The sequence below is a fragment of the Phalacrocorax aristotelis genome, chromosome W (assembly GCF_949628215.1).
Source record: "Phalacrocorax aristotelis chromosome W, bGulAri2.1, whole genome shotgun sequence".
NCBI classification, from domain to species: domain Eukaryota; kingdom Metazoa; phylum Chordata; class Aves; order Suliformes; family Phalacrocoracidae; genus Phalacrocorax; species Phalacrocorax aristotelis.
The window spans coordinates 13,347,302-13,372,841 of record NC_134310.1 but is presented as its reverse complement, the minus strand read 5'-3'; the positions used below and the strand labels follow the sequence as shown (position 1 = coordinate 13,372,841).

At 50.3% G+C, this 25,540-nt stretch overlaps 1 protein-coding gene across 1 annotated transcript in view; it reads right to left on the bottom strand.

Moving 5' to 3' along the window:
• LOC142049832 (AP-4 complex accessory subunit RUSC2-like) overlaps window positions 1-23,276 on the bottom strand; it is a 28,976-nt gene extending 5,700 nt beyond the window's left edge. Inside the window, exons 1-4 of the mRNA XM_075077916.1 lie at window positions 21,304-23,276; window positions 15,925-16,068; window positions 14,752-14,828; window positions 695-869 (exon numbers count right to left, since the gene is read on the bottom strand). Of these exons, the coding sequence (XP_074934017.1) occupies window positions 695-869; window positions 14,752-14,828; window positions 15,925-16,068; window positions 21,304-23,173 (2,266 nt within the window). The 5' untranslated portion in view covers window positions 23,174-23,276. The remainder of the gene's footprint in view (window positions 1-694; window positions 870-14,751; window positions 14,829-15,924; window positions 16,069-21,303) is intronic.
• Window positions 23,277-25,540: the final 2,264 nt, after the last annotated feature.

The window sequence follows — 25,540 nt, the reverse complement described above, 5'->3', positions numbered from 1 at the left end:
CAATCACAGCCCTCAGCTCAGAATCAGCAGGTAAACAGAATATTATGGTGAGTGGTTATAATTTGGGGTGTCCGCAATCACAGAGATAACCCCAGAGCTGGAGATTTGTCACAAACAGGATAGGAGGCTTCCCAGCTCAGGATGTAAGCTCTTCATGATGCAAAAATCAGTGTGACCCTGCCATCCATAACCTCAGAAAGGAGTTCTCTGGATGGTAGCCACTGCCGCAGTCCAAGATGCAGACTGGTGCTAGCAGAGGGTGCAGGTGATGTGGGCATGCTTGAGCCAAGTTAGCTGTGTGTGCAAATTTTCTTACAGATCAGGCTAGAGCACAGTTCTGCCTTACACAGTAGCTGTGCAGGGCTAAAGATGAAGGTCTACAAACACCCTGGAAACTTAGAGTAGGGAAAAGGACATTCTTTTAGGATTTTTTTTTCTTCTTTTTTTTTTTTTCATTGCTGGGGGCTGTTATAGGAGAATGTAGAAATTTCTGGGAAAATGACAATAAATATTTGGACAGACTAGAGTAGTGGCTCTCCCACCTTGCAAGAGAAGGTCAAGGTGCACCTTGCTCTGTGCAGGGAGCCATGTATTATTCTGCATCCCCATCCTTATACTCAACCTTCCCCAGCACCTCCCAGCTACAACACAGGAGTACCGCAGAGCGATGGGCATCACTGTATACCCTCCATACCTAGCTGGGTGGATGCCTCCACCATGCTCCAGGGGATGTTCCTCCTCTGGCCAATGATCATGTCCAGGACATAAGCCTTGAGCCCGTCACTCAGGATGTCCTGGACAGCAGGGCACAAGTATTTCAGGATGAGATGCCCCACGTTGGGGCTCACAGAGCTATTCCCAAGTTTGGCCTAAGGGAGAACAGGCAACAGGGAGAGGGTTGGTAACTGGTCTACAAGGTACAGATGCATGCGAACAGTCCAGTCCCGCTTGCCTGCTACAGACACCCAGCAGGCAATATTCAGGCTATGATGATGCTCAGCAGCTCCTTGAACAGGCAGGCTCTTCCCCTTCACCCCTGCTGCCTCATACGCCAATTCTGGGTTGCTCCCTGCAAGGTCTGCCCCAGTCTGGGATGAAGCAACGGCTTGGGAAGAGAATATCCCAGCTTGAGAAGAGGATATCTGTCATGGTTTTAGCTGGGGCTAAACCACGACAATATCCCAGTTAGAAGGGATGCCCAGTTCTCCCTACAGGCATAACAAGATTGTCCTGCTGGAGGAAGGGCTTTTTCTGCTTCTGTAGATTTTCTTGTTGCCATTTTTGAAGTAGGAAGCAGCAAGTGGCATAGGAACTTCCAGTACCAAGGGGTTAAGGAACACTTAACTCAGTGACATGCTGAGCTATAATTCCTAGGGATTACTATAAATAAACAGGGTGAGGGCAAAATGGATGGACAGAGCCCAGCATCAGCAGAACAGGGATATATTCTGCTGCATATAATCCTTGAGCTGCCAAGGGGTCTATCCAAAGGGGTCAGCCCCAGTCCTTGCACATCATGTCGGTGGTCCCAGGAAGTTGTGTTCAGGGCACAGATTTTACCAGCTGAGCTGGAATTACACTAGCCAGTTGGTACAGGTCCACAAAGGTCCTGAACTGAGACTGAACTTCTGGGTCAGGAATAATCCCTCCAGATCCATTGAGTGTGGGAGCATCAGGGATGGGTGCTGCCTTTTGCCAGGCGAATGCTCAGCCCTTGGCACAGTGACACATAATGAAACCCTAGGTCAAAATCATGGTGTTGTCTAGTAAGTAAAGTAATGGGGGAATGTTGTGATTATTCCCCAAACCAACATTGCAAGAATAGGAAGTTCACGGTGAAGCTTTCAAAAGCTGTGGAAATCCAAATAGCTCTGGTTATGCTGCACAGCAATCTCTGCATCAGCAACAATTGTAATTAGGGGCAAATTACCCTGGACTCTGAGATAAGATTGAATGGGCTTGGAATCTGTCCCAGTCAGGTTTCTCCTTGGGGATGGCACTCAAGGCAGTTGTCATGTACAGTGTCACATTGGTGCCCCAGAGTCCCTGAGACTGAAGCAGAACATTCAGCTTTGAGAGGAGGCACCACAAAGATGCTGAGTGTCACAGGACTGCAAATACTGGCTGGTACAAACAGAAGTGAGCTTGCTCTGCCTGTGTTATTCCAGAAATGGGAGATGAGGGGTGCACAGGCCAAAGAGAGCCAGACCCATGGGCAACCTAGATCAACTCTGAAGCTAGTGGGTTCATGGTAAGGGTTATAGGGGAAGCCCAACTGCCCCAGATGGGCAATGACTGATGGACCTTTTTATCATTATGGAGCCCTGTGAGACATCAAGGGACTCAAGCTCGAGCACCTTTATGAAATGCCTCTACACCAATGCACGCAGCATGGGGAATAAACAGGAGGAACTAGAGGTCTGTGTGCAGTCACAGGGCCATGATCTCACTGCAGTCACAGAGACATGGTGGGATAACTCGCATGACTGGAATGTGGTCACGGATGGCTACAGGCTTTTCAGGAAAGACAGACCAGCAAGGCAAGGTGCGGGAGTTGCTCTTTATGGGAGGGAGCAACTGGAATGCATCGAGCTCTGCCTTGGAGTGGAGGAAGAATGAGTCAAGAGCTTATGGGTAAAAATTAAGGGACAGACAAAAATGGGTGACACTGTTGTGGGTGTTTGCTACAGGCCATCTGATCAAGATGAGGAAGTTGCTGAAGCCTTCTACAGACAGCTGGAAGTAGCCTCACAAACGCAGGCCCTGGTCCTCATGGGGGACTTCAATCGCCCTGATATTTGCTGGAAAAGCAACACAGCGAGCTATGCACGATTGTTGTGGTTTAGCCAGCAACTCAGTCCCACACAGCCACTCACTCACTCCCCCGCTGGCAGGATGGGGGAGAGAATCAGAAAGGTAAAGCTCAAGGGTTGAGATAAGAACAGTATAATAATTCAAATAAAACAATAACAACAACAGCAACAATAATGCAGTGAAAAGGAAAACAATGAGACAGGCGCAAAAACCGGGGGGGGGAATGAACAACCAAAACAAACAGAAGTGAAGAAATGACGCAGCTTCTCATTGTGCGCCAACGCAATACTGCCAGTCCCTGAGGCGCAACTGACACCCCCGCACACCAACTGTCCCCATTAATATACTAGTCATGGTGTCACATGGTATGGACTGAATATCCCATTGGCCAGTTGGGGTCAGCTGTCTTGGCTGTGGCCCCACCCATTCCGGCCTCATGCACACATGGCAGAGCATGGGAAGCTGGAAAGGTCCCTGACTACTACAGACGTTACAGTGAAGAGAATTAACCCCTTCGCAGCCAAAACCAGTACATTCTCCACCCCTTATTCCATACCATTTACACCATGCCCAGGTCCCATACCATCCAATACAACCTTACCAACCACCACCCCTCCCCTTCCCATCCTTTGACGTAATACACAGACAACATTCCCTTAGTTTATGGACCTTCCCTGTAAAATGTCCATAAAAATGTCCATTGAGTTCACCCAGTCCATGACTCTGGGCTCCATCTGTCGTATCAGTCTTTCAGAGTGGGAGAGACGGTGCATGTGGCGTTGGGTTGCTGCATACTGAGTCAGTCATCATTCCATCACTGCTGCACTTCGTTTATTTCATCAAAGTTCATTTTCCATGGATTGGGAGGTTTTTACTATGATATCATTGATATGGCATATAGCAACCAAAGAAGAGATGACATAAAATATTATATAGCAGTTTGCATTGTGCCATTCAGTTCACTAGCTGTTTTGACCCCAAATCAAATCCCCTTGAGGCACACATCGGACTTCATCTTCCCGCATCACCCACCAAGGGCACCCAGGTCCTCGAGCAAAAGCAATCCCACAAATGGGTTTGCCTTTGCCTGGGGCAGGAAGAACCCAGACTGTTTTGCCGAGCATAATTTTTACGTGCACTACAGGGACTCTATCCCCTTCCACAGTACATAAGATTTCTAACTGGGTAGGGCCAGCTCGATTGGCAGATCCCCTCGTGTTGACTAACCACGTGGCTTTCACTAAATGTGTATCCCAGTGTTTAAATGTTCCACCCCACATTTCTCTTAGCATAGGTTTTAACAGTCCATTGTACCATTCAGTTTTTCCGGAGGCTGGTGCCTGATAGGGGATGTGATACACCCACTCAATGCCATGGTCTTTGGCCCAGGTGTCTATGAGGCTATTTCGGAAATGAGTCCCATTGTCTGACTCAATTCTCTCTGGGGTGCCATGTCACCACAGGACTTGTTTTTTGAGACCCAGGATAGTGTTCCGGGCAGTGGCATGGGGCATGGAATATGTTTCCAGCCAGCCAGTCATTGTTTCTACCATTGTAAGCACATGGCGCTTGCCTTGGCGGGTTTGCGGGAGTGTCATATAGTCAATCTGCCAGACCTCCCCATATTTATATTCCAGCCATCATCCCCCATACCACAGAGGCTTTACCTGCTTCGCTTGCTTGATTGCAGCGCATGTTTCACATTTTTGGATAGCCTGTGCAATAGCGTCCATGGTCAAGTCCACCCCTCAGTCACGAGCCCACCTGTATGTTGCATCTCTCCCTTGATGGCCTGAGGTGTCATGGGCAAACCAAGGTTGAAAAAATTCACCCTTATGCTGCCACACCAGCTCCACCTGAGCCACTTCAATCATAGCAGCCTGATCTACCTGCTGGTTGTTTTCATGTCAACGACAGTAATGATAAGGTTGAGTGCTTATGGGTAAGGATCAGGGGAAAGGCCAATAAGGCAGACATCCTGGTGGGAGTCTGTTATAGACCACCCAACTAGGATGAGGAGACAGATGAAGTACTCTACAAGCAGTTGGCTGAAGTCTGACAATCTCTAGCCCTTATTCTCGTGGGAGACTTGAACTTACCAGATATCTGCTGGAAATACAACACAGCAGAGAGAAAGCAGTCTTGGAGGATCCTGGAGTGTGTGGGAGATAACTTCCTGATGCAGCTGGTAAGCGAACCAACCAGGGGAGGTGCCCTGCTGGACCTGCTGTTTACGAACAAAGAAGGCCTGGTGGGTGATGTAGTGGTCGGAGGCTGTCTTGGGCTCAGTGACCATGACATGATAGAGTTCTGGATTCTTGGAGAAGTAAGGAAGAGGGTCAGCAAAACTGCTACCCTGAACTTCAGAAGGGCAGACTTTGGATTGTTAAGGAGTCTGTCTGGTTAACAGAGTCCCTTGGGAGGCAGTCCTGAAGGGCAAAGGAGTCCAGGAAGGCTGGATGTTATTAAAGAAGGAAGTCTCAAAGGCGCAGAGGCAGGTCGTCCCCATGTGCCGTAAGTTGAGCAGGCGGGGGAGGAGACTGGCTTGGCTGAATAGTGAGCTTTGGCTGGAACTCAGGAAAAAAAGGAGAGCTTACTGCCTTTGGAAGAGGGGGCAGGTGACTCAGGAGGACTACAAGGATGTTGTGAGGTTATGCAGGGAAAAGATTAGGAAGGCGAAGGCCCAGCTGGAACTTAAACTGGCCGCCACCATTAAAGATAACAAAAAATGTTTTTATAAATACATCAGTGACAAAAGGAGGGCCAGGGAGAATCTCCCTCCTTTGTGGGATGCGGAAGGTAACCTTGCCAGGAAAGATGAGGAGAAGGCTGAGGTACTTAATGCTTTCTTTGCCTCAGTCTTTAATAGTCAGACTGGTCATCCTCGGGGTTGTCAGGCCCCTGTGCTGGGAGATGGAGATAGTATGCAGAATGAAGTCCCAGTTGTTGAAGAGGTGGCAGTCACCGACCTGCTCCTTCACCTGGATGTTCACAAGTCCATGGGGCAGGATGGGATCCACCCGAGGATACTGAGGGAGCTGGCAGAGGAGCTCGCCAAGCCACTCTCCATCATTTATCAGCAGTCCTGGTCAGACCGGGAGGTCCCAGATGACTGGAAACTAGCGAATGTGACGCCCCTCTACAAGAAGGGTCGGGAGGAGGATCCGGGGAACTACAGGCCTGTCAGCCTGACCTCAGTGCCGGGAAAGGTCATGGAACAGATCATCTTGAATGCCATTATGCGGCACGTGCGGGACAACCAGGGGATCGGGCTCAGCCAGCATGGGTTTATGAAAAGGAGGTCCTGCCTCACTAACCTGGTCTCCTTCCATGATAAGGTGACCTGCTTAGTGGATGAGGGGAAGGCTGTGGACGTTGTCTACTTGGACATTAGTAAGGCCTTTGACACTGTCTCCCACAGCATTCTCCTGGAGAAGCTGGCTGCTCACGGCTTGGACAAGTGCACTCTGCGCTGGGTTAAAAACTGGCTGGATGGCCGAGCCCAGAGAGTGGTGGTGAATGGAGTCAAATCCAGTTGGTGGCCAGTCACGAGTGGTGTTCCCCAGGGCTCAGTGTTGGGGCCGGTCCTGTTCAATATCTTCATTGATGATCTGGATGAGGGGATTGAGTGCACCCTCAGTAAGTTTGCAGATGACACCAAGCTGGGTGGAAATGTCGATCTGCTGGAGGGCAGGAAGGCCCTACAGAGGGACCTGGACAGGCTGGATTGTTGGGCCGGAGCCAACAGTATGAGATTCAACAAGGCTAAGTGCTGGGTCCTGCACTTGGGTCACAACAACCCCATGCAATGCTACAGGCTTGGGGAGGCGTGGCTGGAGAGCTGCCTGGAGGAAAAGGACCTGGGGGTGCTGGTTGACAGCCAGCTGAACATGAGCCGGCAGTGTGCCCAGGTGGCCAGGAAGGCCAATGGCATCCTGGCTTGTATCAGGAATAATGTGGCGAGCAGGAGCAGGGAGGTGATAGTGCCCCTGTACTTGGCACTGGTGAGGCCACACCTTGAATACTGTGTTCAGTTTTGGGCCCCTCACTACAGGAAGGACATCGAGGTGCTGGAGTGTGTCCAAAGAAGGGCAACGAAGTTGGTGAAGGGTCTAGAGAACAAGTCTTCTGAGGAGCGGCTGAGGGAACTGCGGTTGTTTAGCCTGGAGAAGAGGAGGCTGAGGGGAGACCTTGTTGCTCCCTACAACTACCTGAAAGGGGGTTGTAGCGCGGCAGGGGTCAGACTCTTCTCCCTAGTAACAAGCGATAGGCTGAGAGGAAATGGCCTCAAGCTGCACCAGGGGAAGTTTAGGTTGGACATTAGGAAAAATTTCTTCACCGAAAGGGTTGTCAAACATTGGAACAGGCTACCCAGGGAGGTGGTTGAGTCTCCATCCCTGGAGGTATTTAAAAGAAGGGTACACATGGTGCTTGAGGATATGGTTTAGTGGTGGACTTGGCAGTGATAGGTTAGCAGTTGGACTCGATGATCTTAAGGGTCTTTTCCAACCTTAATGACTCTGTGATTCTATTATTCTGTGTTCCTCAGTGGCCCGACTTTTGAGGACGTGAGCATCAACATGATGTACCTTTACAATAAGGTACTCTACCCGGGAAGCATTATCTTGCCACAATGTGGCAGCCCAGATGGGTTTGCCTATGTGCTGCCAGTTGCTCTGCTTCCACTGCTATAGCCAGCCCCACAGGGCATTTGCCACCATCCAGGAGTCAGTACAGAGATAGAGCACTGGCCACTTTTCCCGTTCAGCAATGTCTAAGGCCATCTGGATGGCCTTTACCTCTGCAAACTGGCTCGATTCACCTTCTCCTTCAGCAGTTTCTGCGACTTGTCGTGTAGGACTCCATGCGTCAGCCTTCCATCTCCAGTGCTTTCCCACAAGGCGACAGGACCCATCAGTGAACATGGCATATTACTAATCATTTTCTGGCAGTTTGTTATAAAGTGGGGCTTCTTCAGCACATGTCACCTCCTCCTCTGGTGATATTCCAAAGTCTTTGCCTTCTGGCCAGTCCATAATCACTTCCAAGATTCCTGGGCGACTGGGGTTTCCTACTCGAGCCCGCTGGGTGATCAGTGCAACCCATTTACTCCATGTAGCATCAGTTGCATGGTGTGTAGAGGGGGTATTTCCTTTGAACATCCAGCCCAGCACCGGCAGTCGGGGTGCCAGGAGCAACTGTGCCTCAGTACCAATCACTTCTGAAGCAGCTCAAACCCCTTCATAATGCTGCTAAAATCACCTTTTCAGTTGGAGTATACCGGGCTTCGGACTCTCTGTATCCACGACTCTAAAACCCTAGGGGACGACCTCGGGTCTCCCCATGTGCTTTCTGCCAGAGGCTCCAGGTAGGGCCATTCTCCCCAGCTGCAGCGTAGAGCACATTTTTATTACATCTTGTTCTGCCTGGACTGGCCTATGGGCTACTGCGTGAACTATTTCTCGTTTAATCTGTTCAAAGGCTTGTTGTTGCTCAGGGCCCCATTTGAAATCATTCTTCTTCCAAGTCACTTGATAGAGAGGGCTTACGATCAGACTATAATCTGGAATATGCATTCTCCAAAAACCCACAACGCCCAAAAAAGCTTGTGTTTCCTTTTTGCTTGTTGGTGGAGGCATGGCTGCTATTTTGTTGATCACATCCATTGGAAACTGATGATGGCCTCTTGCCATTTGATTCCTGATAACTGGATCTCTTGTGCGGGTCCTTTGACCTTACTTTTTTTATGGCAAAACCAGCTTTCAGAGGGATATTTTGGACTGTTTTCTTCCCTTTCTCAAAGATTTCTTCTGCTGTGTTGCCCCAAACGATGATGTCGTCAATGTATTGAAGGTATTCTGGAGCTTCTCCCTGTTCCAGTACAGTCTGAATCAGTCCATGGCAAATGGTAGGACTGTGTTTCCACGCCTGGGGCAGTTGATTCCAGGTGTACTGGACGCCCCTCCAAGTGAAAGCAAACTGTGGCCTGCACTCTGCTGCCAGAGGGACGGAGAAGAATGCAATAGCAATATCAATTGTGGCATACCACTTGGCTGCCTTTGACTCCAGTTCGTATTGACGTTCTAGCATGTCTGGCACAGCAGCACTCGGTGGTGGAGTGACTTCATTCAGGCCTTGATAGTCTACTGTTAGCCTCCACTGTACATTAGACTTCCACACTGGACATATGGGACTGTTAAAGGGTGAGCGGGTCTTAGTAATCACCCCTTGGCTCTTCAGTCGGTGAGTCAGCTCATGGACTGGAATCAGGGATTCTCGGTTGGTGCGATAATGCTGCAGGTGCACTGCTGTGGTGGCGATCGGCACCTGTTGTTCTTTGACCCTCAGCAACCCCACAACAGAAGGGTCCTTTGAGAGGCCAGGCAAGGTAGACAGCTGTTCAGTTTTCTCCATCTCCAAGGCAGCTACTCCAAAATCCCACTTGTACCCTTTTGGGTCCTTGAAATTGCACTGTGCACCAGTGTCCACTAAAGCTTTGTACTCCTGTGGGTCGGATGTGCCAGGCCATCTAATACACACAGCCCAGTAAACCTGGTTATCCCTTTCCTCCACCTGGCTGGTGGTAGAGCCCCTCTATTCCTGATCATAGTATTCACCACTCACTTCTTGTAAATACAAATCACAAGTGTCTCTATTAGGACCATAAATAAAATGAGTGCTTCAACTCCTCTGTCTGGGGAATTGCTTACTGGAGACTGGAGCAGCAGCTTTCTGGGAAGAACCACCCTGAGCGATCATTTTTCTTTGCAGCTCACGTACCCGTGCCTCTAGGACTGAGGTAGGTTTTCCATCCCACTTCTTCATGACCTCTCCATGGACAAGCACATAAAACCATAGGATGCCTCGTGGTGTGTATCCCCTCTTTTGAGCAAAGGGACGTTTACTCCTAACAGCTGAGATACTGGTCTATAACCGTGGGGAGTAGGACATATCTTCTTTGAGTTGCTGGACTTAGGAAAGTTTCTCCACAGCAGAAACTAGCGAGGAACAGATATTTGCTTCATAGTCCCGGAGTCTATCAGTCACCTCTGCCACTGTTGGTGCCTCGTCCTCTCTCCAGGACATTACTGCCAATGAGTTTGCATACGAGGATGGTGTGCTCCATACAAACTTCTGCCACATGGGTCGCGTGCACTCGGCTTCATCTGGATCTTTGGATGACTGTTGACCGTCCAGGTCACCATAAATCACCTCAAGCACAGCTAATTCCCTTAGATACTAGATGCCTTTCTCCATAGTTGTCCATTTTCCTAGGCGATATACAATATCTTCCTTGAAGGGGTACCTTTTCTTCACAATGGACAGGAGTCGCCTCCAGAGGCTGAGGGCTTGTGTCCCTTTTCCAATTGCTCTGTCAATGCCCCCTTCCCCAGAAAGGAAACCCAGTTGTTTGGCTTCCTTCCCTTCTAATTCCAGACTACTGGCCCTGTTATCCCAGCTTCGGAGCAGCCAGGTGGCAATTTGATCACCTAGACAACAGCCGAAATCTTTTCCCACATCTCCCGACTCACTCAAGGACAGGGATCGGGTGGTCTCCATTCATTTATGGCTTTTTCCTCCTCTTCTCCTCATGATGGCCCTGCTTCTTCCTCATCTCTTTCTAAATGAGTTGACTTTCTCTTCCATGATTTCTTCTTGTGTGTAGGAGCGACTGGTACTGGCATGGGTTGATTCTCTGAATCAGCTGCAGTGCCTTTCATCACGGTTGGAGCAGCTGCAGTGCCTGTCACTTTGCATTTCAATCCAGAGACCTTCTCTTCCCCTTGGGAGCACTGAATACTGTTGAGTAGGGCTCAGTATGCATGGGCCAGGCCCCAGCATGTTGCAGTTATCTGTGTGTCTCTACATTTCCCAGGGTAAGAACATACATTCTGCAAATATTCTAATAGTTTTTCAGGATTCTGCACTTGTTCAGGGGTGAAGCTCCAAAACACTGGGGGTGCCCACTGCCTTAGGTATTTGCCCATGCTATCCCACATGCCCTGCCACTCAAAACTATCAAAACTTGGGGCAGATCTCAGGATGATATTCTTAAGTTGCTTTCTGACCTTAGTCAAAACCAAAAGAACACGCCCAAAAACTAACAATAAGTGTATCTTAACTACCCAAGGATGTTCAAGATATATATACAAAAAGGATGTTGCAATAAAGGTGGAGACAGCATAGAAGTAGCAAAGATACTATTCTGTATTTCCTCCATAAAAAATCTCTCAGAAGAGGAGTTATAATTCCTAATTGCTTCAATAAGATGGTATCCAATATACAGTAACAGATCCAGCAAAAACCCCAAATACCAGATAAAGCTGAAAACCAGCGTTTGCAGAACAGATCTGTTAGGCAAAACATCACTAATCACAGCAGAACACAGCAGACTAAACAGACCAACACCCGTCCTTAACACGTACTGCAAAAACAAGAACATGGTGCTGTTACCAGCACCTGTTATCTCAAACCCTCTGTGCCCCATGTTGGGTACCAAAAAACACTCTTGTGGTTTAGCCAGCAACTCAGCCCCGCACAGCCGCTCGCTCACTCCCCCACCGTTGGGATGGGGGAGAGAATCAGAAGGGTAAAACTCATGGGTTGAGATAAGAACCATTTAATAATTAAAATAAAACAATAACAACAATAGGAGCAATAATGCAATGGAAAGGAAAACAATGAGAGAGGTGTGAAGGTCAGGGACGGGGGGGAATGAACAAACAAAACAAACAGCAAGTGATGCAGCTGCTCATGGCACACCAACCCGATGCTGCCAGTCCCTGAGGCACAACTGCCCCACCCGCACACCAACTGCCCCGGTTAATATACTGGTCATGGCTTCACATGGTATGGAATGAATAACCCATTGGCCAGTTGGGATCAGCTGCCTTGGCTGTGGTCCCGCCCCTTCTGGCCTCATGCCCACATGGCAGAGCATGGGAAGCTGGAAAGGTCCCTGACTACTACAGATGTTACAGTGAAGAGAATTAACTCTTTCTCAGTCTCAACCAGCACAATGATCTAGAAGATTCCTGCGGAGCATTGAGGACAACTTTTTGATGCAGGTGGTGGAGGAGCCAACGAAGCGAGATCTGCTGCTCGACGTTATTCTAACAAACAAGGAAGGGCTGGTTGAGGATGTGAGAGTTGGGGGTAGCCTTGGCTGCAGTGACCATGAGATGGTCGAGTTCACGATACTGCTAAGTAGAAGCAGGGCTATGAGTCGAATTACAACTTTGGACTTCAAGAGGGCCAACTTTGGCCTCTTCAAAGACCTGCTAGGAGGAATCCCATGGGCTAGGGCTCTGGAAGGCAGGGCGGTCCAAGAGAGCTGGACAGTATTCAAGGACCACTTCCTCCACACTCAAGATTGGTGCATTCCTAGGAGGAAGAAGTCAGGCAGAGGAGCCAGGAGACCTGCATGGATGACCAAAGCACTTCTACAAAAACTCAAATGGAAGAGGGAGGTTCAAAGTATGTGGAAAAAGGGACTGGCCACTTGGGAAGAATACAGGAATTTTGTCAGGGTATGCAGAGATGCAACAAGGAAGGCCAAGGCCCACTTGGAACTAAACCTGGCAAAGCATGTCAAGGAGAACAAGAAGGGCTTGTTTAAATACATCAGCAGTAAAAGGAAGACTGGGGATACAGTGGGCCCACTGCTGAACAAGGAAGGGTCCCTGGTGACGCAGGATGCAGAGAAGGCAGAGTTAGTGAATGCCTTCTTTGCCTCAGTCTATACTGCTAAGGCTGGCCCTCAGGCATCTCAGCCCCCAGAAGAGAGAGAAAATATCTGGAGAAAGGAGGACTTCCCCTTGGTTGAGAAGGATTGGATCAGAGATCACCTAGGCAAACTGGATCCTCGCAGATCCATGGGCCCTGATGGGATGCACCCATGAGTGTTGAGGGAGCTGGCAGATGTTCTTGCTGAGCCCCTCTCCATCATCTTTTAAAGGTCATGGAGGACAGGAGAGGTGCCCAAGGACTGGAGGAAAGCAAACGTCACTCCAATCTTCATAAAGGGCAAGAAGGAGGACCTGGGAAACTATAGGCCAGAAAGGTGATGGAGCAGTTCATCCTGGAGGTCATCTCCAGGCATGTAGAGGAAAAGAAGGTTATCAGAAGTAGTCAACATGGATTCACCAAGGGAAGATCATGCTTGACCAACCTGATAGCCTTCTGTGATGGCATGACTGGCCGGGTCGACAAAGGGAGAGCAGTGGATGTTGTTTATCTCAGCTTCAGTAAGGCATTCGACACTGTCTCCCATAACATCCTCACAGGCAAGCTAAAGAAGTGTGGTTTAGATGAGTGGACAGTGAGGTGGCTAGAGAACTGGCTCAACAACAGAACTCAGAGGGTCGTGATCAGTGGAGCAGAGTCTGGTTGGAGGGCTGTACCTAGCGGTGTTCCCCAGGGGTCTGTGCTGGGTCCAGTCCTGTCCAATATATTCATCAATGACCTGGATGAAGGGATAGAGTGTACCCTTAGCAAGTTCGCTGATGATACCAAGCTGGGAGGAGTGGCTGATACGCCAGAATGCTGTGCTGCCATCCAACGAGACTTGGACAGGCTGGAGAGCTGGGCCGAGGGGAACTTTGTGAAATTCAACAAGAGCAAGTGTAGAGGTCCTGCACCTGGGGAGGAACAACCCCATGCACCAGTACAGGCTGGGGGGCTGAACTACTGGAAAGCGGCTCTGTTGAGAAGGACCTGGGAGTGCTGGTGGACAGCAAGCTGACCCTGAGCCAACAATGTGCCCTTGTGGCCAAGAAGGCCAACGGTATCCTGGGCTGCATTAAAAGGAGTGTGGCCAGCAGGTTGAGGGAGGTTATCCTCCCCCTCTACTCTGCCCTAGTGAGGCCACATCTGGAGTCCTGTGTCCAGTTTTGGGCCCCCCCAGTTTAAGAAGGACAGGGAACTGCTTGAGCAAGTCCAGCAGAGAGCTACCAAGATGATCAGGGGACTGGAGCATCTCCCTTATGAGGAAAGGCTGAGAGACTTGGGTTTGTTCAGCCTGGAGAAGAGAGGACCGAGGGGGGATTTCATCAATACCTATACATATCTAAAGGGTCGGTGTCAGGATGATGGGACCAGGCTCTTTTCAGTAGTGCCCAATGACAGGACAAGGGGCAATGGGCACAAGTTGGAACACGGGAAGTTCCACCTAAACATGACAAAAAACTTATTTCCTGTGAGGGTGGCAGAGCAGCGGAACAGGCTGTCCAGAGAGGTTGTGGAGTCTCCTTCCCTGGACACATTCAAAACCCACCTGGACGTGTTCCTGTGGCCCTTGCTCTAGGTGTCCCTGCTCAAGCAGGGTGGTTGGACAAGATGATTTCCAGAGGTCCCTTCCAATCCCTACCATTCTGTGATTCTGTGACTGGAGACTCTGCGCTGTGCCCTGGCATCAGTGCCAGAACAGAATTCCTGGATGGGTGGAGGAGGGAAACACAGCTCTCCACTATATGAGGAAAAAGAGCTGGTGGTGCATCAGACCAGAATTCCAGTTGGCCTGATATTCTCTCTTATAAGGAGCTATGAGTAAGTACATAAGAAACAGTCAAACCAGAGCAAACATATAATACTTCCTCTTAATGCTCTCCCAGCCTACAACTACTTTCAGCTCAGAGACTACCTAAGCTGGACATGATTCCTGTGTTTAGTAGACTCAATTTATTTCCCCTCCCTGTATTTTTCTATCTTCCCTTAAATCCACATAACCTTTTAGCACCCCCAGCATCATACAGCAAGAGGTGTCACAGATTTACTATTTGCTGCATGATGTACCACTGCCTTTGTTTTGTTCTTGGTACTGCTAGCTTCATTGGATACCCTGTAGCTTTTTAACTGAATAGAATGGAGAGGCAATCTTTCTCCATTCTCTCCATGTCACTCATGATGTTGAGAAGCCATACTGAAAGCAAGACTTACCTTCACCCCTGGATCCCTGCTGGTTCCAAAGTGAGCCACAATCAGGTCAACAGCAGTGTTGATTGCCTTCACTAGACCTAGAGGGAAAAACAGAGTCAGAGAGCTGCCTGAGGGGCTTCTAGGACAGACCCTGACCAAACACTTCATGAATAAATCAGGCAGGGGCATTTCAAGCCCATGTCAGCACACATGCCCTTTCTGGAAACATGATTAGTTTATCTGCCAAAAACATGCAGAACCCTTCACCAAATCTATCCCTGCTGGCTCATGTATCAGCCCAACAGTATGACAACCTTTAGAAGTGGCTGAATCATAAGACACCCTGTCAGTGTTCCCAAGGGACATGGACCATCACCTCCACACACCATCCCTTGAGGGAGCAGAGATGGGGTCTGAGACAATGAGTCTTTTGCTGCTTTTATCTTACAGGGTGGCAGGGCAGAAGCCATGCATTTGGCAAGCTATGTAATGACTTTCAGTAACAAGCCAGTGGTGGGTAATCTGACACCTGCATCAGTATGATGCAAGAACAGAAGTGGAATAGAAGGGAAGGCTGCCATCTGGTAATCACCAACACATAGCTGGCAAAGGCATGGGAACTTTTCTGCACATCTCATGCCTCTGACATGATTATTGAGGCAGTCCCCAAGCTTGCCTTTACCATGGGTCTCATTACATCTATATCTGGTCCTGCTTTGGAATCCTTTCTCCCACCCTTTTACATAAACACTTTACCATGTAGGACCCAACAGACCTTTTACATAAATTGCAAAATCTCAGGCTAGCAAATCTGAACCATCACACAGATTCAGAGGTCTATCCTTGTATACTGAGGCAGGGGTGGCAGCATGCCCTGCCTTAGGGTCATACTCCTGTGCCTGCCTGCTCTTTCCACCCTTTCTTGTGGACTTAAAATCCTTTCTAAACATACTTCCTGGGACAAGCAGCTCAAACATACTCCGTGGCATGTGGCATGGTGCAGAGAACACAAGAACCTGCTGTGGAAACAGCCATCAGTCCAGGGGAACATGTAGTTATGATGCTACAGTAGAGAAGGGCAGGGAAAGAAACCATTATGTCTACAGAGGTGAGATGAGACAGAGAGAAGCACTATTTGCCTTATGCTGTGCTATGCCACACCCTCCTCCACTTTCACAAGATGCACAGACTCACCCTTCTTCTGCAGCAGGTCAATGGAGATGGACTCTGTGTTGCCATCTGGGGAGAGGCAGAACTCAGCAGGGGGTTTCTCTGCTAGTGAGAAGTAGTCAGGGAAGAAGTCAGTGTAGGTAAGCTGGAGTTGCCTCATAGACTGCCCTGCAGGGCCAAGACAGGGAGAAGGATCAGCCCCAAGCCCTTATACCAAAGCTTCTCCCACATTGTTTGCTTTTCCCAGAAACAACCTGCAGTAGCAGAAGTCTTCACACCAGCCTGTCCAAGACAGCTAGGCTACAGGCTTGTTACTCTTCCAACAATGGTTTGCAACATGAGCCTGTAGAGTTCAACCCCACAGATCACCCAACATCTAGCTCCAGCTTGACTGGGGGCCCATGGGCACTGGAAGATACTGTGGGAGGTTCACCCTCATGAGCTGGTGCTAAGGAAAACCTCACTGCACCAGACTTTCAGGGCTGCTGTGCGGATAGCCCAGCAAGTGGGGTCAAAAACAGAGCACAGAGAAAATCCCTACTCGTCACACACAGGCATCCACAGACAACAAACTACATGCCTTCTGCCTGTTTCTATTTTCAATGGATGGTCTCTATTTTCAAGGGGTGACTTTCGCAGGAGCTCTTTCATGTGCTACGTTTCCATCTGGTTGATTCCCCAGCTCTGGGCAAGGCATCTTCCTGTGAAGGAGGGATGAAGAAACTGTTTGGGTTGGCAGTGAGGTGTAGAGCTTTGGGGAATTCGCTCCACAACTTGGGGCTGGCCTCATGAATGCTCTCCCTCCCACAGATACCTCTGCTCCTCCTGGAGGACTCTCAAAGGTTCAGCCAAAAGCAGCCAGCCACTCAGCCCTTCCTGCATAGGTTTTGGAGGACAGAGAATACCTTAAGGGTGGAGCATGGAGAAGACAGAGCCCCGTGGATCCCTACAGTGTTGCCAGCTGTCCTGAGAGCTACAGCCCAGCACCTAGCACGCTCCCAGGGCTGGGGCAGATGGGCAGACACTGTGGGGCACAGACATGAGATCTCCAAGGGCCACAACTCCTATGAGAGACATGAACTACAAGCTGGACACAGTCCAGTAGCACTTGCTGAGGTCTGAGCCAGCTCTTGGGCCATTCACTTTACCCTTCAATTGAGCCCAGAGCTGGACCTGACTGCTCTCACCTTGTGGAGAATAAGGGAAGCGCCACGCATAGTGTACCCATCAGTGAGGCAATTTGACTTTTGTCTTGTACTCCTCAGCCCCACTGTGAGAAGATGCATCATCCCTCCCTCTCAGAGCAGGCAGAGCAGTGATGAGGCCAGGCATAGCTGGTATACTGAACCTGGGCCCCAAGGTCACCTCCCAAGACACCCCCCCCAGCAGAAAGGTGGTGTGCACCATTCAGCTTGCAGTGGAAATGGCTGGTGTTGAGAGTGCCAGGGAGCTCAAAGATGGGGTTCCCCCAGTTCAGCCGGGGCTATTGCTGCTTCCTGTCTAGGCTGCCTGCTAAACCAGGCAGCCCTGAAACATGGTCCAGACTCAGGGTTTTTTCTGCCTGTACTCCCACCACTTCAGTGTTTGGGGGAAGAGGTGGTTTGCTAGAATGGTGCAGGCAGTGAGCACCAGATGGGAGGATGTGAGCAGACAGGAAGGCATGGAGGGGAAACAGGGAGAGAGGATGAGAAAGAGGAAGGACAGAGGAAGAGAGACAGCAAGTTAGTTAAAAGTCCAGCAGCGTTTCAGGACATTAGCATACATACATGAAGGGAGGCAGAGGCCACAGCCTGGCAGAGCAGGGCAGGAGCATGGGTGGCCTCATGGCTGCGGGCAAAGAGGGAGCAGGTTTGGGGTGCAAGCACCTGGTGTAGGGTGCTGTAAGTTCAGCAGCCCCATGCTGCCCTCTCCAGAGACACAGTGTAGAAGTCAGGACTGGGTGGACATGCTCTTAGCATATGACTTTCTTTTGCGGGCAGAGTGATGATGGGGGCTGTTGGGTGCTGCAGCACCCAGATGCAATTTTGCCCCAGGCTGCAGCTATAAGGAAGGGTGGTGCTATAGGGAGCAGTAGCCAGAGAGCTGGAGATGTTCCAGACTAGCACATCCTGGCAGATGGGAACCTACCATTGAGGGGCTGTATTCCCATGCTGCTCAGGGGACCAGAGCTGCTGGTCTCACTGCCACTCATCCAGCAGGGATTTGCATGGCCTCCCACTCTGCTCACAGGCATACTGTCCACTGAGAGGGGCGGGAAGGACCCACTGTGGAGTTGGTACTCAGAGAGCAGTGGGCTTGGCTCCAGCGATGCCTCCTTCTTGGGAACAGGCTTGGGGTTCTCCTTTTGCCTCAGGGCATCAGCTTTGGTGGCTTGGGAGGGCTGCATGGCACTGACATCAGGGGAAGACCTCATGGGAAGTAGGCTGGCAGATATGGGGCAGGATCTGCTCCTGGGAGGCTGGCTCTCTCCAGCCCTCTCTGCAGTGGGTGAGGAAGAGGAGTCCAAGCTTTGAAAGAAAGGCACGTTGCATTGCACAGGAGAGTAACTCCCCAGAGGGGACGGACGGGTTGCCTCGGGGGCAGGCTTCTTAATTGAGCCATCACTGCGGGAGGCAGCTCCATCCACTGAGCATTGGGTCAGGAGTGTGCTGTGGGCTTGGCTCCCTGCTGCCACTGACTGCTCTGCTGAGGTGGCTGAGGCTGAGGATTGGGAAATGGAGATCTGCTGGCTGGCAGGCCAGTTGCTGGACAAGCTGTAGAGTTGGGAAAGGCTGGAGGCAAAATGGCTCTGCAGAGCACAGGTCTTGGGTGGCTTGCTGAAAAGGTGCTGGAAAACAAAGGGCTGGATGGGCAGAGTCGTGGGACGCTGGTCCTTGCTGTAGCATACCACAGGTTTGCTGTCTGTGCCACCACCTTTGGGGAGAGAAAAGGGGACAGTGTGAGGATGGACGGAGGGACAGTCATCATCAGCCTGGAAGATCACAAGCAAAAGGGACCCTGCTCTCAGCTGCGGGAAGAGGATGAGCTAGAGGCCAGTGACACAAGCAGAGTGGTTCAAGTCTGAACTGATTACACACATCATGAGCCGGCAGGGTACAGATATGTGGCCCCAAATGCAGAGCTTCCAGCTGTTGACAGCTGTCTGGAAGAGTAGGGTGCTGCACTGGTAGGGTCAGCAGATTCCCATCCCTTCCCCATCCCTTGCTCCCAGCAGGACATCACAAGCCATGGCCCCAAGCACCTGCCCTCGGCCTGCCTCCATCCAGGCAGTACCACAAAGACATGGCCCAATGCTCTGTGGTACAGCAAGATTTCTTATCCCAACCCACCCAACTGAGCACAAGCATTACATGCAATAGCACCACAGCTCTGCATCCCACATCGCACTCAGTGCTGTTGGAAAGGCTGCTTGCTTCCCATTCTCCCTCCCTCCCCTTTCTCCTGTAGCTGTTCCCCCTCTGAGCACACAGCTCCCTTCCTCCCCCTGCCTGTGCCAGGCCCAAGCAGGATGTTCCCAGCCAAATCAGGCCCACAGCAGAATAAGACCTTCCAACCCTGGAAAAGGCAGGTCTGCTTCAGCAAATGACTGACAGGGATTTCCTAAGGGTATGTGCTGGGCTGATCGCCTACGTGTGCATGCCTGCAGCATGGTGGGGCCACAATATCCTGAGGGACACAGCTGAAGTGTGACATGCTGTGTACAACACACAGAGCACTGGATGCACACATGGGGCTGACTGGGATAACTGATCACCACACCACATTCCAGCATGGCGTGGCAGCTTCTGGCTTGCCTTCCCCACCACTTCTCCAGCCCACAGCAAATTCTGGGACAAAGGACCCATCCCAAGCAGAGCCCCAGTATTACTTGCTGCCTGTGGGGTGTGCCAGGCCTTTTTCCCTATAGCTTTAGCAGGGCTTGCTTTCCCTCTAGTCCCTTCTCAGACCCTCTAGGCTTGCATGCTGCTCTCAGCTGGCATGAGGCAGCTTTGCTTCTGTCTCCAGCTGCAGGCAGGAGCTTTCCACACAGCTCTAATGCCTGCCTTGCTGTCACAGTGCAGAGGAAGGGACCACAGCAGGGGGTGCAGGAACTGCTGAGATATATTGCCCTGAGAGCTCCTGTCTGCCCCCTCCTCCCTTTCCCTGAGCAGCTCTTGCTCCCTCCAAGCACTCCCTCTGCAAACCAAGAGGGCTGCTCCCACAGCTGCCTTCTCCCAGCAGAGACCTGCCTTCCCTGCCATCCCACACCAAACGCACATTCATGGCTCAATAAGCAAACAGGACAATACACAAAAAAACTCTTGCTCCAAAGGCCAAAATCTCCCTCATACCTGCCATGGCAACGAATGACATGTTCTTCCTATCTCCTGCCAGAAATTTTCAGGGCATTAAATGGAGGCAGTCAGGTCCATGGCATGTTAGGGGGTATCTACCACAGCAGTCTGGTCAGAGCCCCATTTTAGACAGGCTTTTACTTGTGAAACAGGTACAAGACCTGTCTAGGGCAGAGATAGAGGTCTCCTGCCATGCTGGAGAAATGGCCGTACCTCTGATGGGGCTGTCACACAGCTTCCTCACCAGGATATGTAACAGCAATATCAAGGTGGAAAGCAATTCATGTATTACAGGTTTTCCTGCAGAGGGAGCTGGGACAATTATCCTCCAGAGGAACCTTTGCTGCAATCCAATGCACTGTGGAGGATACGGTCAGGATATTCCAGCAGTGACATGCAGCTTCTCTAATCTCTGCAGGACTCATGTTGTAAGTCCTGGCAGAGACTGTGTGAGTCTCCTGACCCTGCACTGAGAGAAGACTGCTGGCTATGCTTCTTCCTTCCCCATCTCTGCCCCATGTGGCTCCAAAGAAGAAAGGCTAAAAACTCCTCAGTGGTTCCTTTCCCTTTGACTGCTGGGAACATGGCTCTGCTGAGCATCTTCAAATCTGTCTTGGGAGCCAAAGGAAGGTGGTTCTCATGGACTAGGGGAGTACAACACCCTGGAAGGGAGACAATCCTCCAAGCTGCACAGACCCTAAGTGCTAATGCCATGTCCTCCCTTACACAATATGAGAGGTTTGCACAAAATCTCAGAAGGCTTTAGAAATACAAGGACAAGACACTTGCACTGATTTGGGTCTGAAATAAGCACAGCAGGGCTTTGTCCCAAGGAGTGGTAGACCAGGAAACAAACTGCACAGGCACTGGTCTTCCATTGCCATGCAGGTTCCTCTGTTGCTCCCCTCATGTCCCAAAAAGCAGCCTATCTTTTTAATTGTCCATTCTTCCTAGTTTGGCTCCTTACCATCTGCTCAGGCTCTAACATCTCTTTGTCCACGGCCACTGGCAGAGCTACCTGAGAAGCTGATATCTGCCTCCATCAGCAGGGAGAGAGAGGCTTGCTCACCTGCCCCATGCCCACTGGGGATGGTCTCACTGGAGCCTGAGCCTCTGGTGGAACACAAAGCCTGGCTGTCCCCAAAAGGGTATTTCAAACAGAAGCCCTCACAGCTTGGGTTCGGGCTGTGGACAAAGGGCATGGGTGGAAGACTCTGGCTGCGGTGAGCTCTTTCTTCAAGGAAGGTTGGGCAATCCTGCTGTGTCTTAGGGATAGGGGAGAACTCCAAAGAGGAATCACCACTGGACCAGAGCGGTGGGGAGGTGCCATTCTTTTTCCTGCCTTTAGCCAGTTCTGCAAAAGATGTCACTCGCTTTGGGGGGGAACTCTGGATGGGTATTGCTGGACTTTCACTCAGCTTGACCGGACAGCTCACCATACACTCCAAAGAGCTCAGCCTGCTGCTAGGACTCCTGTCCAGGTTCTGATCATAGCTCCTGGAGTGCTGCCAGCTTGTGTTGAGGTTAGGTGTTGGCAAATTCACATAGACCCAACCCTCAATCATGTTCTGGGTGGCTTCTCCCTTTGCCTCCTCTTCACTGCACTCCACATTGCTTTCTTCTTGTCTCAGGTCAGGCCTTCTAAACAGATAGTATTCAGTGGGCTGGGCTGGGCTACCTTTGGTATGGTCTTCTGAGCAGCTAGTTATGGAAGATCCTGCCGGGCTGGGGGATGACTGGGAAGACAAGCCACATGTGACTAACTTATAATAATTCTGAGTAGCCACAACGAGCCGTGCTTGGCTTTGGAAGCAGGCAGTGAGATCTGAGCTCTCTGAAGTGCAAGGCTCACAGTGGAGGTGGCAGGAGTTACAGTTAGCATCAAGGACAGGTGAGGAGGAGTGTTGACACCCACGCACCTTCCCCAAACTCTCTGGGTGATGTGTTTCACAAGACATCTTTGATTCTGTGGGTGATGAATGCAAATCCAGGTAAAAAGCTCCTGTATCTGAGTGGCTGTAGAAGGAAGAGTCACAGGACAGGTTGGCTGAATTCAGGTTAGACTGAGAATGGCCATTCATTTTGTTGTAGAGAGCACTGAAGTTCACCAGCATCCCACCAGAGCTGTTGCAGAAAGAGTCACTTATGTAGCTCATCTGTTGCTCAATCACTTCAGGCTGACTTGATGAACTGCAGCAGCGACAGTGCCGGAGCTCTGAACTGGAACAGCTGCATGTCTGTCTATGCAGGGCGTCCTGATTCCTCAGTGATTCACCTGTGTTCTGGTTCCACTCCTGGTTGCCACCATCAAAAGAGAAGCTGGAGGAGCTGCCACAACAGCAGCTGCGTTCATCCAGCTCCATGCATTCTGAGGCCTGGTGGCACCGGTTTGCATTGTTCCTCTTCTGGACATTATCACTGCTGATTTTGTCCTCTTGTCCATCTACCACACCAGACTGGCTGGCCATGTTCCAGGATTTCACAATGGGGTTGGAGTCATGTAGGTGGAAAGGGGGCAAGGCTAGCTTGTGCAGATGAAAGGGAGGTTTGCCAGCCACAAGGGAGTTGTAAAGGTGGAAAGATTTTTGACCCAAGTCATCCCCAAAGATGCTGAGATCTTCACCCTCGTTCAGCAGGAAAGAGTTGTGTTGCTTACTGACACTATGGACAATCAAGTCCCTTGCTTTGCCTTCTTTGTTGTCTGAGGCCTCTGCTGAGGTTCTGGAGGCCTGGAGAAAGCTTCTGTACACCAAGGAGTCAGTTTGTGAAAGGCCTCTGTCCAGAAGGGCAGAGGTCTGTGTAATGCCTAGCTCTGGCTGGCAGAAAGGGTTGGTCCTTTTGCTCACGGAGCAGCACTGTCTATCAGGGACCTGGCTATACACCAGGGGAATGTGATGGACAATCAGCGTCTCCCCAGTCAGTTTGGGTGAACTATCCATGGTGAGGAATGCTCTTCAGGACATCAGTTAAGCCGGTGCTACCCATGGACAGGTAGGGGTGCGCATGAGAGGCTGGGAGGACACTTCTCATGGGGGAATGCAGATACCTAGAGAGAAACAAAAACACAAAGGAAAACCTCTCAGGAAAGGCAGTGACTAAAGCATCCTTGGTTTGACTGAAGACTTCATGACCTAAACAGACTGGTCCTTGTCAGCACAAGTACCTGAGCACAAGGTCCTGAGTTCTCCTTCTTCAAGAAAAGCACCACAATGTAAGGACAAACATGTCTCCCCTCCCTGCAGACTCCTGGGACAACACTTGCGCTTTCAACTGACCCCTCTCAAACTTATCTGAAGTGACTAACTGATTTCACTCAAGTGGCCAAAGGGCTGCACAGGCTTTGGGCCAAATGAAGACCTCACTGCTGATTGCACTGTACGCTCACAGGAAAACATGCAGACAGCACAGGGTCTGAAATGAAGTGCTGTGCTCTGATGAGAGCAGTCCATCTTCTCGCACTGAATTCAATATTTTTGCCTGCCTTTAGGTATCTTGAACTTTCCTTTAAGAACCAAACACTTAACTGCACTGCCAGGCCTTGCAACATTGGAGAGACACAAGTCCAGGCAGAGACTGGAAAGCAGGAACAGACTGGATCAGGAAAGCAGCAATAACCATTCTTCTCCAAATTCCAGGAGTCCCCATGAGGTCCTGAGCTCTTTTAATGGTGCCAGGGGAGCAAACCAAAGTATGCGACTTCTTATGCACACAAGGGCCTCTCATGTGAAAAGGAGTGGATGACTTCAGTGAGGCCACGGGGAGCTACTGCTGAAGGTTAAATAGGTCCCATACAGTACATTGCCTTCTGCTAGCCTTTTGCTGATGATTAAGCCTCAGCTCAGGCTGGTTCCTCTTGTGCTCCTGGGTGCCTGGTTCACAGTTCCCTGACGCTCTGCCACATTATCTATAGCACTTATTTGCTTTTCTTATTACCTGTTGCACTTCACAACAGTACTGCTGCCACAGCCCACAGTCCCAGGAGCCGTACAGGCAGGTCACTAAGAGGCCAACTCCCTCAGTGTTCAGTAAATAGCAGGTTGTCATAAAGCTAGAGGAAGATGTTCACCAGCATTTGGTATGGGAGAGCATAGAACATTCATTCTTCCTTCCCCATCTAACCCAGAAGTCAAACCTGCAAGTGCCTCCAGGACAGTCTGGAGGGGGCTCTCCCTCTTTCCCTCCCTTCTACACGTCAGAGAAGTGCATTGGAGGGCAGCTAAGGCAGCAAGGAGAGGGAGAAACCACAAAAGACAGTGCTGATCCATGATGATTCTGAGGGATTCAAAAGTGAACTAGGGCTCTCATAGATCAATCCCTTGTTCTGAAAACCATGTCCCAAACACCCTTGGTCAGCAATCCACATCTCATATCTCATACAGGCATCCTCAGTGCTCACCCTGACACTGCATACTGTGATCCTGCTCTGGACTCCAGGACTCCTGGTCTGCTGCCACCACAGACCTTCAGACTCCAGAAAGCAACATTCACAATATCTGAGTCTTTGCCTACCTTATTCCTGCATTTGTGACTGTAGGATGATAATGGATTTGGAGGAGAGCTGCAAAGACACATGGGAGCCCAGAAGGGAAATTAAGAAGTGTGGGATAACTGACGTCAGAACAACAGGGTAAGCAATGAGACAGCTCCACAGAAAGATCAAGAACTTCAGTTCTTCCAGCTTCATGGCATAAGAATAGCAATTAAAATATGTTTAAAAAAATGATCAAAAGAAGTACTTTCCTCCCACATTTAATAGTGCTTCTCACAGACACAGGAAAAAAATTAGAAAGATGGAAATGGACCTGGTATTTACAGTAAACAAGCAATGATGTAAGAGTTAATGCGAACACCAGCATTAGCGAGCAGACAAGCCTTGAAGTAGACTGTACCAGAGATCATCATGAGACCTACATGGGCGGGGCACGCACCCCCTCATGCCTGCTTCTGCTGGGTTGTTTCACCCAGGATTAGGCTCTGAAGTAGGGAGGTCACCTGGTCCACTTGGACCACATCCAGCTGGACTATCGTGCGCCCCTAAATTCCCCCCCCACAACCTATAGTCTCCCTAATGCCTATACCACCCTTTACTCCCCTTTCAGTGACTCCTCTGTCTTACAAGCCTCTGGCTCCTTTCCCACTGCTGCAGAGGCTGAAAGGAATGGGTCTGTCCTCATCCTGGTTCCTGGGAGATCTTTTACATCAGGGATTCCCAAGATCACATTGTTCAAGAACCATCGTGGGTAACAGCAGCTCCTGGCTCTGTGTCTAGCACACACACATGCTGAAAATGGTGTTCAATAGCTGGG